General features: G+C 35.9%; 1 protein-coding gene across 10 annotated transcripts in view; it reads left to right on the top strand.

Moving 5' to 3' along the window:
• The window catches only part of GABPA (GA binding protein transcription factor subunit alpha), a 36,401-nt gene extending 24,156 nt beyond the window's left edge, over nucleotides 1–12,245 (top strand). For all 10 annotated transcript variants that reach the window (XM_041734809.1, XM_041734802.1, XM_041734811.1 and 7 more), the window contains 4 exons: nucleotides 2,383–2,436; nucleotides 3,383–3,523; nucleotides 3,761–3,953; nucleotides 8,750–12,245. In XM_041734809.1, the coding sequence (XP_041590743.1) occupies nucleotides 2,383–2,436; nucleotides 3,383–3,523; nucleotides 3,761–3,953; nucleotides 8,750–8,978 (617 nt within the window). In that variant the 3' untranslated portion in view covers nucleotides 8,979–12,245. The remainder of the gene's footprint in view (nucleotides 1–2,382; nucleotides 2,437–3,382; nucleotides 3,524–3,760; nucleotides 3,954–8,749) is intronic.
• The last annotated feature ends 2,119 nt before the right edge of the window (nucleotides 12,246–14,364 follow it).

The raw sequence follows: 14,364 nt of genomic DNA, 5'->3' as shown, positions 1-14,364 counted from the left end.
CAATATCCTATTCCCTAACACCATTCTGCGGGCCAGAAATGCTAGCCAGACCCACATACTTTTCAGAATCTGTGAACAGGACAGACGCTGACTTTGTTTTTGTAATGGTTATGGGTAAAAAAGTAACTGGTAGGGTCTGTTCTCTTATGCGCCCAGTAAAGGAGCATCTCTGGTTGGAGGGATTTTCCACAGGTATTTGAAGGCTTAGGGTTTTCATCTGAGGTGCATTCTCTGCTGCCAAATAAGAAATGAGCTCGAGGGAGAAGCTTTCCTTCATAGATTATATTTATAGTTTCTTTCATGGAATCTCTTAAATATTAGAGGTGAAAAGTGTCTGTTGACACTGAAAGTCTTACTGCATTCATTACATTTACAAGATTTATTTCCAGTTCTTATTAGGTAAATAAATGTTCTAGTTGAAGTTTTGTCCTTTGATTTCACAGGTTTTTATTTTCTACAGAGCTTTTCCAATAAATAAGGAAAACTCTTGCATTTTTTCAGGTTTTTAACATGTGAGTCACTTTTGCTGAAGTGTTTCCTTGTAGGGACTTGTCAGGATTAGGACAAAGATAGTTTGCTTAGGTTCCAGTATAATTTTTCTTAAATTGGGGGGTTTTGCACTCTCCTCCAGGGCAGCACTTTATTGTTCTTGTCTCTTTCTGGTTCTCCTAGCACTTATCAATCTTTAAAGCTCATCCAGAACCTTTTCCTAGTATAGGGAGTGAAGGGATCTGTTCATTTTCTTGAAGTGGAGAGAATGCTCAGAATGAGGAATGAAACAGTAGAATCTTCAGCTTATTGAAAGGTTTCAGGTGTTGTGCTTTTTGAAAACATTTTCCTTTAATCCTTGTAACAGCTAATTTAGGTGGTAGATGGGGATAATTCATTTAAACTTGAGGAAATTAATGTATAAGTTTATTGAGTAATTTACCAAAGTCCCAGAGCCAGGAATGAGTGCTAAGATCAGAACCAGCATCTGTCTGAGGCTAGTCCCATATGATTATATAAACCCCTAAGGAAAGCCCTCATCTGACAGGGTTTAGACCTCTTCTCAGTTGCTCAGCCCTTTCCAGCTCTGTGTGTCTGGAACTGGTTCCTGGCATGGCACCCTAAGTAGAACTGTGTTCAGGACCCAGGCACTAGGACTCAAACTACACCGGTGGTTGCTGGTGGGTACAGCTTCAAGAGAAAAGCATCCAATCTATGATGGGCCCTAAATAAATAGACTGAAGTATTAGAGGAAATAGGGAAATAGGAATAGTATTTCCCTAATAGTATTTCCCTAATAGTATTTCCCTAATAGTATTAGGGAAATAGGAACTCTCGTTTAAGAAATAAAGAATAGCATTTGAGTAGGGAACAGTAACAGATGAGGAAGGCATGGAATGAATATAACCTCTAAAGGGTTATATTAGGAACTTTTACAGTGTAACTCTGATGTTGAGAGCTAGATTTGTAGCCATTGTTAAATTATTTTGTTCCCTTGTGACATTTAGGACCACTACAATTTTATTGAAAATTTAGCTATCTTTAAGGAGCATTATAAAGTTAAAGCAGTTTGCAGGTGCCTCCATGGCTCAGTCGGTTAAGCATCTGACTCCTAATTTCGTCTCAGGTCATGATCCTCAGGGATGTGAGATCGTGAGGCTTCCTGCTCAGAATGGAGTCTACTTGAAATTTTCTCTCTCCCTCTCCCTTTCTCTCTCTCTCTCTCTCTCTCAAATAAAATCTTTTTTTTAAAAAAAGTTAAAGTGAGGGCAGCCCGGATGGCTCAGCGGTTTAGCACCACCTTCAGCCCAGGGCGTGATCCTGGAGACCCGGGATCGAGTCCCATGTCAGGCTCCCTGCATGGAGCCTGCTTCTCCCTCTGCCCGTGTCTCTACCCTCTCTCGCTCTCTCATGTTTCTCTCATGAATAATTAATTAATTAATTTTAAAAAGTTTAAGTGATTTTATTCAAAACTTTTCAGTTTGTTAGAATAGTACATTCTGAAGATCTCTCAGTCATCTTGACTGAGAATGTATATCTATGAATGTATAAGTAATTTCAGTGTGATGTACATTCTCAACTTTGATTTGATCTTGAAGATTTCCATGTTTTTAAATGGTTTCATACAGATAAATAGAGAGATTTATGTTTAGAAGACCATGATTCTCTGAATAACTTAACATTAAAAGAATTGGACCTCTCCATTGGCTACTTCTCTTAAAGTATCTTTTTCCTTGCAAAGTGACTATCAAGTATTTTTGAGATTGTGCCAGTAAGTTTTCTTCAATGTTTTGCTTTTTTGTTTATTTGGTTGGTTACTTAGATTGAGTTTTACTAACTTGAGTTTGCATTTCTGGGTTTAAGTGTAAACAAAAATTTTTGTGTATTCTTCAGATGTGTTGGCAAGCCAAGAACAACAGATGAATGAGATAGTTACAATTGATCAACGTGAGTACTCATGCCCATTATATATGCCCATTTGTCAGTAAGAAATTTTGTTTTAATTCAGCACTGCAAGGTAATAAAAAGGAAATTTAATTTTTAAACTTTTTATGAAATATTTTAAATATAACAAGAATTAAAGTATAACTAACATCTGTGTACACCATAAGAATTAAAACTATCAAGTTTACCTGTTGTAGATCCCATTTGAAATGATTATTCTGAATTTAATGTTTATTATTCTATGTATATTTTATATTTTTACCACCTAGGCAACCACGCTTTATAGCATTATTTTACCCTTGTTTAAACTTTTTGGGTAAAATGATTAAATAAACTACACATATTTTTATAACTTGCTTTTTTTGTGTAACAGAGACTTATGTTGGTACTTGCAGTCTGATTTCACTCATTTTCACTTCTATTATTTTTCAAACTCTGAATATCATGGAATGAATATTTGTAAGAACGTGTGTGAGATCCTCTGGTTTATCGCAGGGGTTCCACCCTTGCAACCTGACTGGGGACCACCAGCACAGCTTTCCGTAAAGTGGGGGGAGGCTCTGGTACTCTCACCGGTACTGCATGTGAGTTCTTATGTGTCCACATTTCTCCCAGCATTTGATAAACTACTTTTAATAAAGAATTACTCTTAAAGCAGTGTTTTTACCATTCTTTGTCTAACGTATATACACCACTAAGTTCATCCAAAATAAGACCAACTCTTATTCCTGCAGTTCAGATTCACAACCCATGATGAAAACATCGTACCTTATCCTCAGAACTTATTTGGTAATTTTGTTCAAAACTGCTGTGGAGTAAGGTTTTTTTGAAAGGCCTTTTGTTGAGATAACTGGAGGGGCATTAATGAAACTAACAGCATTTTCTGTCAGTAATGTTTCTCGTGGATTGTATTAGAAAGGAAAAATGTTCCCCTTGTTTTTCTGTGCAGCTGTGCAGATTATCCCAGCATCAGTGCAGTCTGCTACCCCAACCACCATTAAAGTCATAAACAGCAGTGCAAAGGCAGCGAAAGTACAAAGAGCTCCGAGGATTTCAGGAGAAGATAGAAGTTCACCTGGGAACAGAACGGGTATTTTTTTGCATTATCTTACGTTATTTATAAAATTTGTCAAATCGTATATTTTGTCCTGTTTCACTGTATGAAAGTATGAATGTGGATTATTTCTCTGGCAGTATGTAAATGGCATTTATAAGAATTTTTGTTTATAGCATGGTTGAGGGATGAACCAGAGAACCTGTTTATTGCCTTTTGCCTGCTATTAACCCATAACACTGTGGTCAACACTTGTCCTTTCTGTCAATTTAGGAAACAATGGCCAAATCCAACTGTGGCAGTTTTTGCTAGAACTTCTTACTGACAAGGATGCTCGAGACTGCATTTCTTGGGTTGGTGATGAAGGCGAGTTTAAGCTAAATCAGCCTGAACTAGTTGCGCAAAAATGGGGACAACGTAAAAATAAGCCTACAATGAACTATGAGAAACTCAGTCGTGCTTTAAGGTAAGCATTTATCATTATTATGATTATTACTTTTATTATTAAGCCTTTCTAAAAAATGACTTTTTATAGGTTTAATATTGTTATATAACATTAAAAGATTTGTTTATAAGATGTTTATTTAATTTTTTAAAAAGCTAAAAATTTCACACTTGTGTTAAAAGTGACTTTTTTAAGATTTATTTTATTCATTTTAGAGAGCTTGTGCACGCTTGAGCATGCGGGTAGGGGGAAGGGCTGAGGGAGAGAAAGAGTGAAACTTTAGCGACTCTGCACTCAGCACAGAGCTCAGGGTGGGACTCCATCCCCGGATCCTGAGATCACAACCTGAGCTGAAACCAAGAGTCAGACGCTTAACTGACTATGCCATCCAGGCGCCCCAAAAATGACTTTTACAAAGATCTTTAGTATTAACTTTGAGGCACATTGTTTTGTTTTCTTTTTAGGATGATTCCAAGACTATTTGTTTTTATCTCATTAAAAAGCATATATTATTCTGTTAAAAAGTCTTATGTTTAGGGACACCTGGATAGCTCAGTCAGTTAAGCGTCTTCCTACAGTTCAGGTCATGATCCTGGGTCCTGGGATCAAGCCCCACATTGGGCTCCCTGCTCAGTGACGAGTCTGCCTCTCCCTCTTTCTCTCTCAAATAAATAAAATCTTAAAAAACTTACATGTTTAATCTCTGAATTTTTTGTTATTTGCATAACAGATAAAGATGCTATCATTTATTTGTATAGGTGAATTGAGTGTAAATTTTAGCAAAGATGCATATATTTTGTTTTTTCTAACTAGGTGCAAAATGTCAACCCATTTCTCTGTTCTTTCTCCCCCTTCAGCCTGCCTAAATCTGAATATCCAACCTTTACACAGTTTGAATTGGAATAGAATAAAATTATTTGTAACATCTCATAAGTAGTATGAATTTTTTTTGACATAAGTACTCAAATTATTCTTACTACGGAGATGGAAATTCAGTATGTGCATTTAAGTTAAAAAGCAAGATATATGGAAATATCATGGAGCTAATGTCCTTTCTTGGAAGATTGAACATAGTATAAAATAGCTCTGTAATTTATCTCTGTTTCTAAGTAATATGCTTTTACTGCTGCTTGGGCATTGTGAATTTCACACTGTGAGATTGTGATTTACCTCTCATCCCTACACACATTCTCTTTGTCCCTTCATAATGTAATTACATAATTATATGGAGATTGTGGTAATATCAGTTTTCATTTTTAGGATCATTATCATGTAAGTATTGTTACATATTTTAGCATGATTATTTTTTCCAAAATAACTGGTTTCCTTAGCATTCATAAGTAACTAAAATGCTTGCTTTTTTTTTTTTTTTAATGTTATTTATTTATTTGAGAGAGCACAACTTAGGATGGGGGTGGTGGGCAAAGGGAAAGGGAGAAGCAGGCTCCCTGCTGAGTAGAGAGCCTGATGCGGGACTCAATACCAGGACTCTGATATTATAACTTGAGTTAAAAGGAGATGTTTAACCAACTGAGCTTCCAGGTGCCCCTAAAATGCTTTATTTTCAATGTATTTATCATTTATTTAGTCTCACATACTTTGTCAACTATTTAAAGATCCTTTCCGTATAATGAAAATTAAAACTGTCATTTTTGGCAGTTGATAAGATTGGGTATACACAAGTCCCTTCAAAATTACAGGTAAATTATTAGAGTTAATCATTAAGATGCCTCTTCTCCCCAGATTGATAGAAGTTTCAATGCAGAAAGGTTTTTTTTTTTTTTCTTTTGTTTTTTGTAGAACTTAACATGTGGATTGTGAAATTTGTATATGTGGGAATATAAAGTGCCATAATAGGGATACCGGAAGAAGATGAACAGAGCAGAAAGACTTGCTCTCCAGGATATTGAAACTTTCTGTAAACCTACAACGATAGCATGTGTGTTGTTTGCTTAGAACAAATAGATCACAGATTACAATAAAGAGCCCAAGTAGAACCAAGAATATAAGAGTATTTGACTTAAAGATGGCATGGGGAAAAGACATGAGGAAAGACCCATTTTTCAGCCAGCAGAGCTGAGACATTGACTATCCATAGGAAATAAAGTTAAATTCCACCTCTTCCTCATAATATACTAGAAATTGGTTCCATGTAGCTTATAGCTATAAATGTGGAAAGTAAAATAGGAAAGCATCCAGGAATATCTCCATGATGTCAGTAGGTGAGGAAAGACATCAAACAATCTACAGCACTAAACCTGATGGAGAAGATCAAGAAATTGGACTACACTTAAATTAGAACTTTTGGTCAACGGAAACCATCATTAGGAGAGTGAAAGGCAAGCCACAGACCTTACACAAAAGTCATGTTTGAAGTACAAATCAGTAGGAGAAATAGAAAAAAATAGGTAAGAGACTTGAATAGGCAGTACCAGCTGGAGATTATACGCATGGCCATTGACTGCCACTGTGCACAGCCTCTTTTGTAATCAGGAAAACACATTTGGAAACCATGATAAAATGACACAACACAGTTTTCAGGGTGGCTAAAATTTAAATGATTCCCAGTACCAGGTGTTGATGAGGATGTGGAGGAGCGGGGAATGCCTGTACACTTTGGGGTAGGGATATAACCTCTTAACTCAGGAGTTTCTCTCCTAAATATTTACCAGACAGAAGCACATGCATATGTCCACACATGTGCTCATAGCAGCATTATTTATAATATCCAAAGACCAGAAACCAAATACCTGTGAACAAGAGAGTGACTAAATGAATGGTGGTAAACAATAGTAGACTGTATCCATGGAAATGAACTGCGGCTACAGGCACTGATACAGACAAATCTCACAAATGTAATGTTCGGTGAAGGAATCAGACCCACCAAAAAGAGTATATATTTTATGAATGCATTTAATAGTGTAAAGTTCAAGAACAGAAAAAGTAAATTACATCATTTAAGGATACATATTTGGGTGACAAGCAATGACCACCATCATGGAACAGGATTGTGTTTACCTTTTAGAGTGAGGCGGGGTAGTGATTGGGAGGGGCCTTGGAGGGATTCTGGGGAAATCTATTTCACAATTTAAAAGGCTTAAAAATATACAAGCTTCAAAACAGTGGGGAGAGAGGATCATGTGCATGAAAGTACAGATATTGTGAACTACGTTACTACTTTCTTCATTTTAGAGGGTACAAATATGAATGTTCTTATATGTGGTTGTATGATGCATCTACTAGATTGAGGGCATACTAAGTAAATTTAAAAATTAATGCTTGTATTCTTTATCATCTCTTACTAAGAGACATAAGATTATACCAACTCCATTTTCCTCCTTGAAATATAAAACCACTTTCTTCATTTTACTTTTTTCTCAAGGGTCTGTTATAGCCTTACATACTATGTAAAATTTTTCATAAGAAATTGAAATACTAATCTCATTTTTTTTATTATACTAATCTCATTTTAAACTGGATGACAGGAAATTGGTGGTTTGTGGGTAAGATCTAAATTCTATATAAATGTAATTGGCACAAAAGAAAACACAAGAACTCTGCCCAGTGTTTTGTATCTCTCACTGAGAAAGTGAACATAACTGACTGTTAGACTTTTGCTATTCTGAAATTTAGGAAAAGTGACTTAATGTCCTGCATATGGATCAGCCTTTTCATTAATGGACTCTTGATTAAGTTGAATGACTTTTATAATAAAATCTTGCTAAATGTGGTAGTTGTTTATACCACTTTGGTACTTTAGCAAATAGTCATTCCTTTCATAACTGCTCATTGTCAAATTGGTACTGACAGGCAGTGCAGTTTTAAAATGAAGACTTCACGGGATAGGGAAAAAATAATAAAAGGCTTAATCCTCCTATCTGTAAAAGTCTCGACTTACCTTTTTTCCTTTTGTTGGACTTGGCAGCACATAACAGTAAATACAATCTGTTTTCCAAAGTAAATACAAATCCAGCTCTATTTCTACTCCATACATAGCAACAGTAAACTAGACTTCTAGATTTGTCTGTGTAGGTATAGAAACCTTGTTTCTTTATGATGTCCTCTTTCCTCGTGTTCTGTATTCTGTCCTTCTAGCCCTTTACTTACACTTTTGAGGCTCCCTTTTGGATTTGAATTTGGATTTGAATTTCACTGAAAGGAGAGCCTTTACACATTAAAACAGTGACGGTGAAGGCGTGGCTACAACATATAGAAGATTCCCACAGTCTGTAGAATATGTGTATTAAAAATTGTCTCCTTTTATATAGGTTCTTAACTATTAACATAGCTTATATTTTATAGTGGGCTATGTGCCAGTCATTGTGTGCTTAAGTGAGCACTTTGCAAAGATAACCCTTTTAATTCCCAACAATTCTCTGAAGGTAAGTACTGTTTTTAACCTCATTGTATAGATGACGAATAAAAGCTTAGAGAAAATGTGACTTCCCTTTGGTGACAAAATCACAAAGTCGAGACACTGGATTTTGAATCTTGACATTCTGATTCCAAGCCCTTGCTTTCAAGTTCTTTGTTTTAATAATGTTCATTTTAAATCAGTATTTTATCATAGTTGTTGAAATACATTTTGAAGATTTAATATATAGAGTTTTAGAATACTGAATATTGAAATTTTAGTGATTAATGTTTTGAAGTTTCCTTGGATGGTAGCATTAAATATTTCTATATAACTTCAGTGTTAACTGATGTTGGTATAGATACAATACTAGGCTTCTGCCTATGCAAGAATCTGTTAAATATTTTAAGAAGTCCAAATTCTGTATTTTTTCTATGGTCCTAATGTGTTTTTCTTTTTAAAGGTATTATTATGACGGGGACATGATTTGTAAAGTTCAAGGCAAGAGATTTGTGTACAAGTTTGTCTGTGACTTGAAGACTCTTATTGGATACAGTGCAGCAGAGTTGAACCGTTTGGTCACAGAATGTGAACAGAAGAAACTTGCAAAGATGCAGCTTCATGGGATTGCCCAGCCAGTCACAGCAGTAGCCCTGGCTACTGCTTCTCTGCAGACGGAAAAGGATAATTGAGCCCAGGACCTTCTGGGAGTCCGAGGTCTTTCTTAAATAATTAGAGCAAGTATTGCTCTTACCTTTATTACTGAATTTGAATCTTTTATTTCTAGACTGTACAATCTGATGCATGATTTTTTTATAAATATTTCATACTCTTGTGAATTTGGATCTTTTTACTTTGAGCATATATTTTAGAATATGTGTATGTTAAGGATCACCACAATGTCTTCAGCACGAAGTCAGGTTCATTGTGGGATAGTTTGTTAACAGTCAGGAAAGCTAAACTGGTCAGTATTAATGTCTAGCCCTACCAAAAATAGCCAGTAGCATCTGAGGATGAAAAATAAATGAAGTATCTCCAGGAAACAGTCTGGCGTAACTATTTTTGAAAATATAGCTGTTTCCCCCTCTCTGCTGCTTTAGATGTTGCTTTACATAGAACCAGAAAATGGAATTTTTCACAGCTAAAGCATGTGTGCCTGTTTCATCTAATCAAGCAGAGCTAAAATATTCATATCAAATAAAATTATAATATTAATTACTAGACTGAGAGTATCAGGTTATTAAAATAATTTATATATTTGCAAGCAGAGGACAATAAGAAGTCAACTGGCAAAAGAGCATTGCTGCAGAAGGAGATCCAAGTTGAAATTTGGCTTACCTCAAGCTAATTTTAAGGATTTTCTGTGTAGATTATTCATAATGTCAGGCCAAGAATTTAAATTATTTTAAGAGAGGCATTTAATTCTAATAAACCAACTATTAGAAAAATTCTGAAATGATCTCTGTTTTTCCTGTCAGAGATTTAAAAAACTGAAAAGGTATACCTCAGCCAGAAAATAAAAGTTTGGTTTAGTTTGGTTTGGTATGACTTGCTTTCTTTTTTTAAAATTGCCCTATACTGCTAGTGTATAATACAAAAGCAGCTTATATAGTCATTGTGTTTCTGATGAAATGAAGACTTTAAATCAGTCAGCAGTACTTTACCTTTCAGGACAAGAGCAAATTACTCGCCAATAGTTTTAAAAGGAAATTCTGACCTCCAGTATAGGCAGTCTGCTCTCAAAACAAAATTTCCCATTTCCTTAATTTCTTCCTTTTGAATATTATATATGTGTGAGCATAAATATCTATATATATGTCCAATTGACTGTTTTATTATATATACCTATACCCATACATAAGAAGATATAATGGTATTCAAAAGGAAAGATATTTTAAAACATAACTCATTTAAAAAATGTTTTAATTATATGATTCTCATATATATGAAACTCTTATCACAAGCTAACACTAAACAGAAATGGCTAGAAATGTCTTTTTTGCTTGCTTTCTTTTTTTCTTTTTGCTTTTTGTTTTAAGGTATTATATGTGAATCATGAGATACTGGCAAAAAGCTTTTAATCCTCTTACAGCAGAAAATTGATTCTTAAATGTTACTTTATGCACCTTCTCCTTCATCATTTTCTTTAAACCCACCCCCCTAGGCAGCTTTCTAAGATCTCAGTTGATGCTTCTGACTAACCAGGAGGAAAGGGGTATAAGTTGAGGCATCACTAGCAGTCGCTATACTGGTACCAGACAGTAGTCTGGAATGAGCCAGAAGGCAGGGATCTTAGGAACCAGCAGGAGAGGAAGGATCTCTGATCTTCTTTTCTGGTAACCTCAAACCGTAGCTTGAAGTGCTGTGTGCTGTAGGACTGCGATGTGTAGGGTCAGTTCTCATCTATATGATTAAGTCGTTGAGACTGCGATAGCTGCCTAAAAAGAGTAAAACTTGTAACTTCTATTTTTACCTTTTTATAAACACACAGCATAGACTGACAAACTATCAGTTACTTTGGGCACTGACTACAAGAATATCTGAGTAGAATAACCATATGAAATAATATATATAGAAGCTTTAGGTTCAGATAACAAATAAATGGCTAAAAAGAAGGTTTTGCACCATATTACAATCTGGGGAGTTGACAAGTTGCTTATAGTTCTAAAACATAAGGAAGTAAATTCTTCTGGTATGTTATCAAGAGCTCAAAATTTTTTATTTTAGTATTTAAAATGCTTTTGGGGAGACATTACTTTAAAGTTTTAGCAAAGATGACAGACTTCTTTATGTTGCAATTATATATATTTGTATATATTTCAAGGCAAGGAACCCACGTTTCTTTTAGATCTCCAAACTATTGCTGCCTCTCCTTTAAGCATTCCTCAAATTCCTTCTTTCAAAGACACATTCTATCCATTTTTCTTCCTTTGGCAGTTTTAATTTTATTCCCCATTACAACTTGAACAAAGATCATTCTCATACAGGTGCTATTTCTTTTTTCTTTTTCATCTCCATCTTTCACCATCATTTTATGCACCAGAACATAGGTGAAGTCATGAGACTGATTCTCCCACATGATTGAAGAAACTTGAGTTACGTTTTCTCAACCTAAATATTAAGCTGTCTCCATTGTTCTTATTAAGGTTACATTATCAGAAAGCCAGGCAGTCTTTTCTTTTATTGAAAGAAAACTTGTGTTGTAAAAGAAAATACAATTCATGCTATTCATTCTTTGCTGTTTTTATGAATAAATTTTCCATAGAGGAATTTACAGTGTATTTAAAGGAAGAAAGATAAAATGGTTGGTCATTTTTTGTACCCTCTAAGTACAAAATAAGGAAATGTCCATTTTTGTTTTAAAACTTGTTTTCCATGTGTGGTTCTTTCCGAGCCAACTTTGATGTGTATCTAGCCTGAAGTTGGAAATTTGTGTTGATACCGGAAAATCAGACACATTAAATAATTGCTATGTGTCGTTGATCTTCACATGTATCAACTCATCACATTCATTTTTGTATCAACCCATGTCAGTTAATTAGAGAAATGGTTTAGTTGTTTTCTTTTTCCCATTAATGACGAAACTCAAGTGTGACATTTTTTTAAAAGGTTGTGCCTCCAAACATTTTTGGTGAGGTCAGCTGTTTTCCATGTCCATCATTTTATGCTACTGCCTTTTAAAAAGAACTAGTGTATCTTTGAAATAGCACAAAAATGTTTTAAGATTCATAATTACAAAACAACCTGTGACTAACTTAATGTCTTCACATCTAGAAGGTGTAAAAATATTGATATTTCAGTGATATTTCACTTGCTGCCAGAAAAAAATATTCTCAGTCTTTTGTAAAAGGAAGGAGGATTTTTGCATACATTTTTACTCTTTAAATAAAGACACTTATACGGTCATAATAACAATTATGTATTTCTTTGTGGTTTTTATTTTTTTTGTAATTTTACATGAAACAGTTATTTTCTATTTTTACTCAGATAAAAAATATTTGTGCATAAAATGTAAAAATAGTAAAATGAGAAAAATAAAACTATTATACAGTATATTTCTGTGTTCTTGGAAGTTTTTTTCCTACATAAAAAAGTCTGATATTCCTGGAATTAGGTTGGATGAGAAAATATGACAGTCTACATCTGTTGTATTGTACATGAGTCCCATATACTTTAAAAACTATCAATTTGGGAAGAACAGATTCCACTGAACTAAAATTAGATGTTAGAGTTACTATTTTTAAGAAAATAAATGAGGAGTGCCTGGGTGGCTCAGTCAGTTGAGTGTCCAACTCTTGATTTCATCTTAGGTCATGATCTCAGGGTTGTGGAATCAAGCCTTGTGACAGGCTCTGTGCTCAGCAAGGAGTCTGCTTGAGATTCTCTCTCCCCTGCCCCTGCTCACACTTTCTCAAAATAAATAAATCTTTAACAAAAGAAAAAAGAGGGGCACCTGGGTGGCTCAGTCAGTGAAGCTTCTGCCTTCGGCTCAGGTCATAATCCTTTGTTCCTGGGATCGAGCCCCGAGTCCTGCTCCCTGCTCAGTGGGTAGCCTGCTGCTTCCTCTCCCTATGCCTGCTGCTCACCCTGCATGTGCTCTGTCAAATAAAATCTTAAAAAAAAAAAAAAAAAGAAATGAAATACCATCCACAGAGCCAAACTTTTAGAATAGCAACAGAAGGAATGGTAGTAACACTGAGTACTTGTCAAAAGGCAAGTCTTTTCAACTAAAGAAAAAAAAAATCACCTGTTTATGTTGCCTCAGCCAGGACCAGTCTTTTTTTTCTCTTTTTGAAAGTGGCCTTGCCAGCACACGAGTTGGTGAAAGCTTTTTTTTTCTCATTAAACTTTCGTTTTAATGGGTCTCAAAATTCTGTGACAGATTTTTCGTCAAGTTGTTTCCATTAAAAAGTACTGATTTTAAAAACTAACTTAAAACTGCCATACACGCGCACACACACAAAAAAAGGTCCGCAAAACATTCTCCTTTCCTTCTGAAGGTTTTATGATGCATTGTTATCAATAACCAGTCTTTTACTATTAAACTTAAATGGCCAATTGACACAGAGAGTTCTGAGACCGTTCCTCCACCACTGATTAAGACTGGGGTGGCAGGTGCTGGGGATAATATTCAATTAGCCTTCTGAGCCGCCTTCTGGATGGACTTGGAGACGTGGCCAGCTCCGGCTGCCTTCTTGTCCACTGCTTGGATGACACCCACAGCAACCGTCTGTCTCATGTCACAAACAGCAAAACGGCCCAGAAGAGGACAGAGAAGCTCTCAACACACATAGGTTTGCCAGGAACCATATCAACAAAGGCAGCATCCCCAGATTTCAAGAACTTGGGACCATCTTCCAGCTTTTTTCCAGAATGACAATCTCTCTTCTTCAGCTCAGCAAACTTGCAAGCAACGTGAGCTGTGTGACCATCCAGGACAGGTGCACGTCCAGCACTGATTTGTCCTGGATGGTTCAGGATAATCACCTGAGCCATGAAGCCAGCTGCTTCCATTGGTGGGTCATTTTTGCTGGCACCAGCCACGTTGCCACGACGAACATCTTTGACAGATAGGTTCTTGATATTGAAGCCCACATTGTCCCCAGGAAGAGCCTCACTTGAAGCTTCATGGTGCATTTCAACAGACTTTACTTCAGTTGTAACATTGACCAGAGCAAAGGTGACCACCATGCCAGGCTTAACAACACCAGTCTCCACTCGGCCCACAGGGACAGTACCAATACCACCAATTTTGTAGACGTCCTGGAGAGGCAGACACAAGGTGTATCAGTTGGATGAGTTGGCAAAATGCAATCCAGAGCTTCAACCAGTGTGGTTCCACTGGCATTCCCATCTTTACAGGTAATTTTCCATCCTTTGAACCAAGGCATGTTAGCACTTGGCTCCAGCATGTTGTCACCATTCCAACCAGAAATTGGCACAAATGCTACTGTGTTGGAGTTGAAGCCAATTTTCTTAATGTAAGTGCTGACTTCCTTAACGATTTCCTCGTATCTCTTCCAGCTCTAGGATGGCTCAGTGGAATCTATTTTGTTAACACCAACAACTAGTTGTTTT

The sequence above is a fragment of the Vulpes lagopus genome, chromosome 20 (assembly GCF_018345385.1).
Source record: "Vulpes lagopus strain Blue_001 chromosome 20, ASM1834538v1, whole genome shotgun sequence".
Taxonomy (NCBI): Eukaryota; Metazoa; Chordata; class Mammalia; order Carnivora; family Canidae; genus Vulpes; species Vulpes lagopus.
Note: the sequence above shows the minus strand (reverse complement) of the source record. Positions and strands in the feature narration are given on the sequence as shown.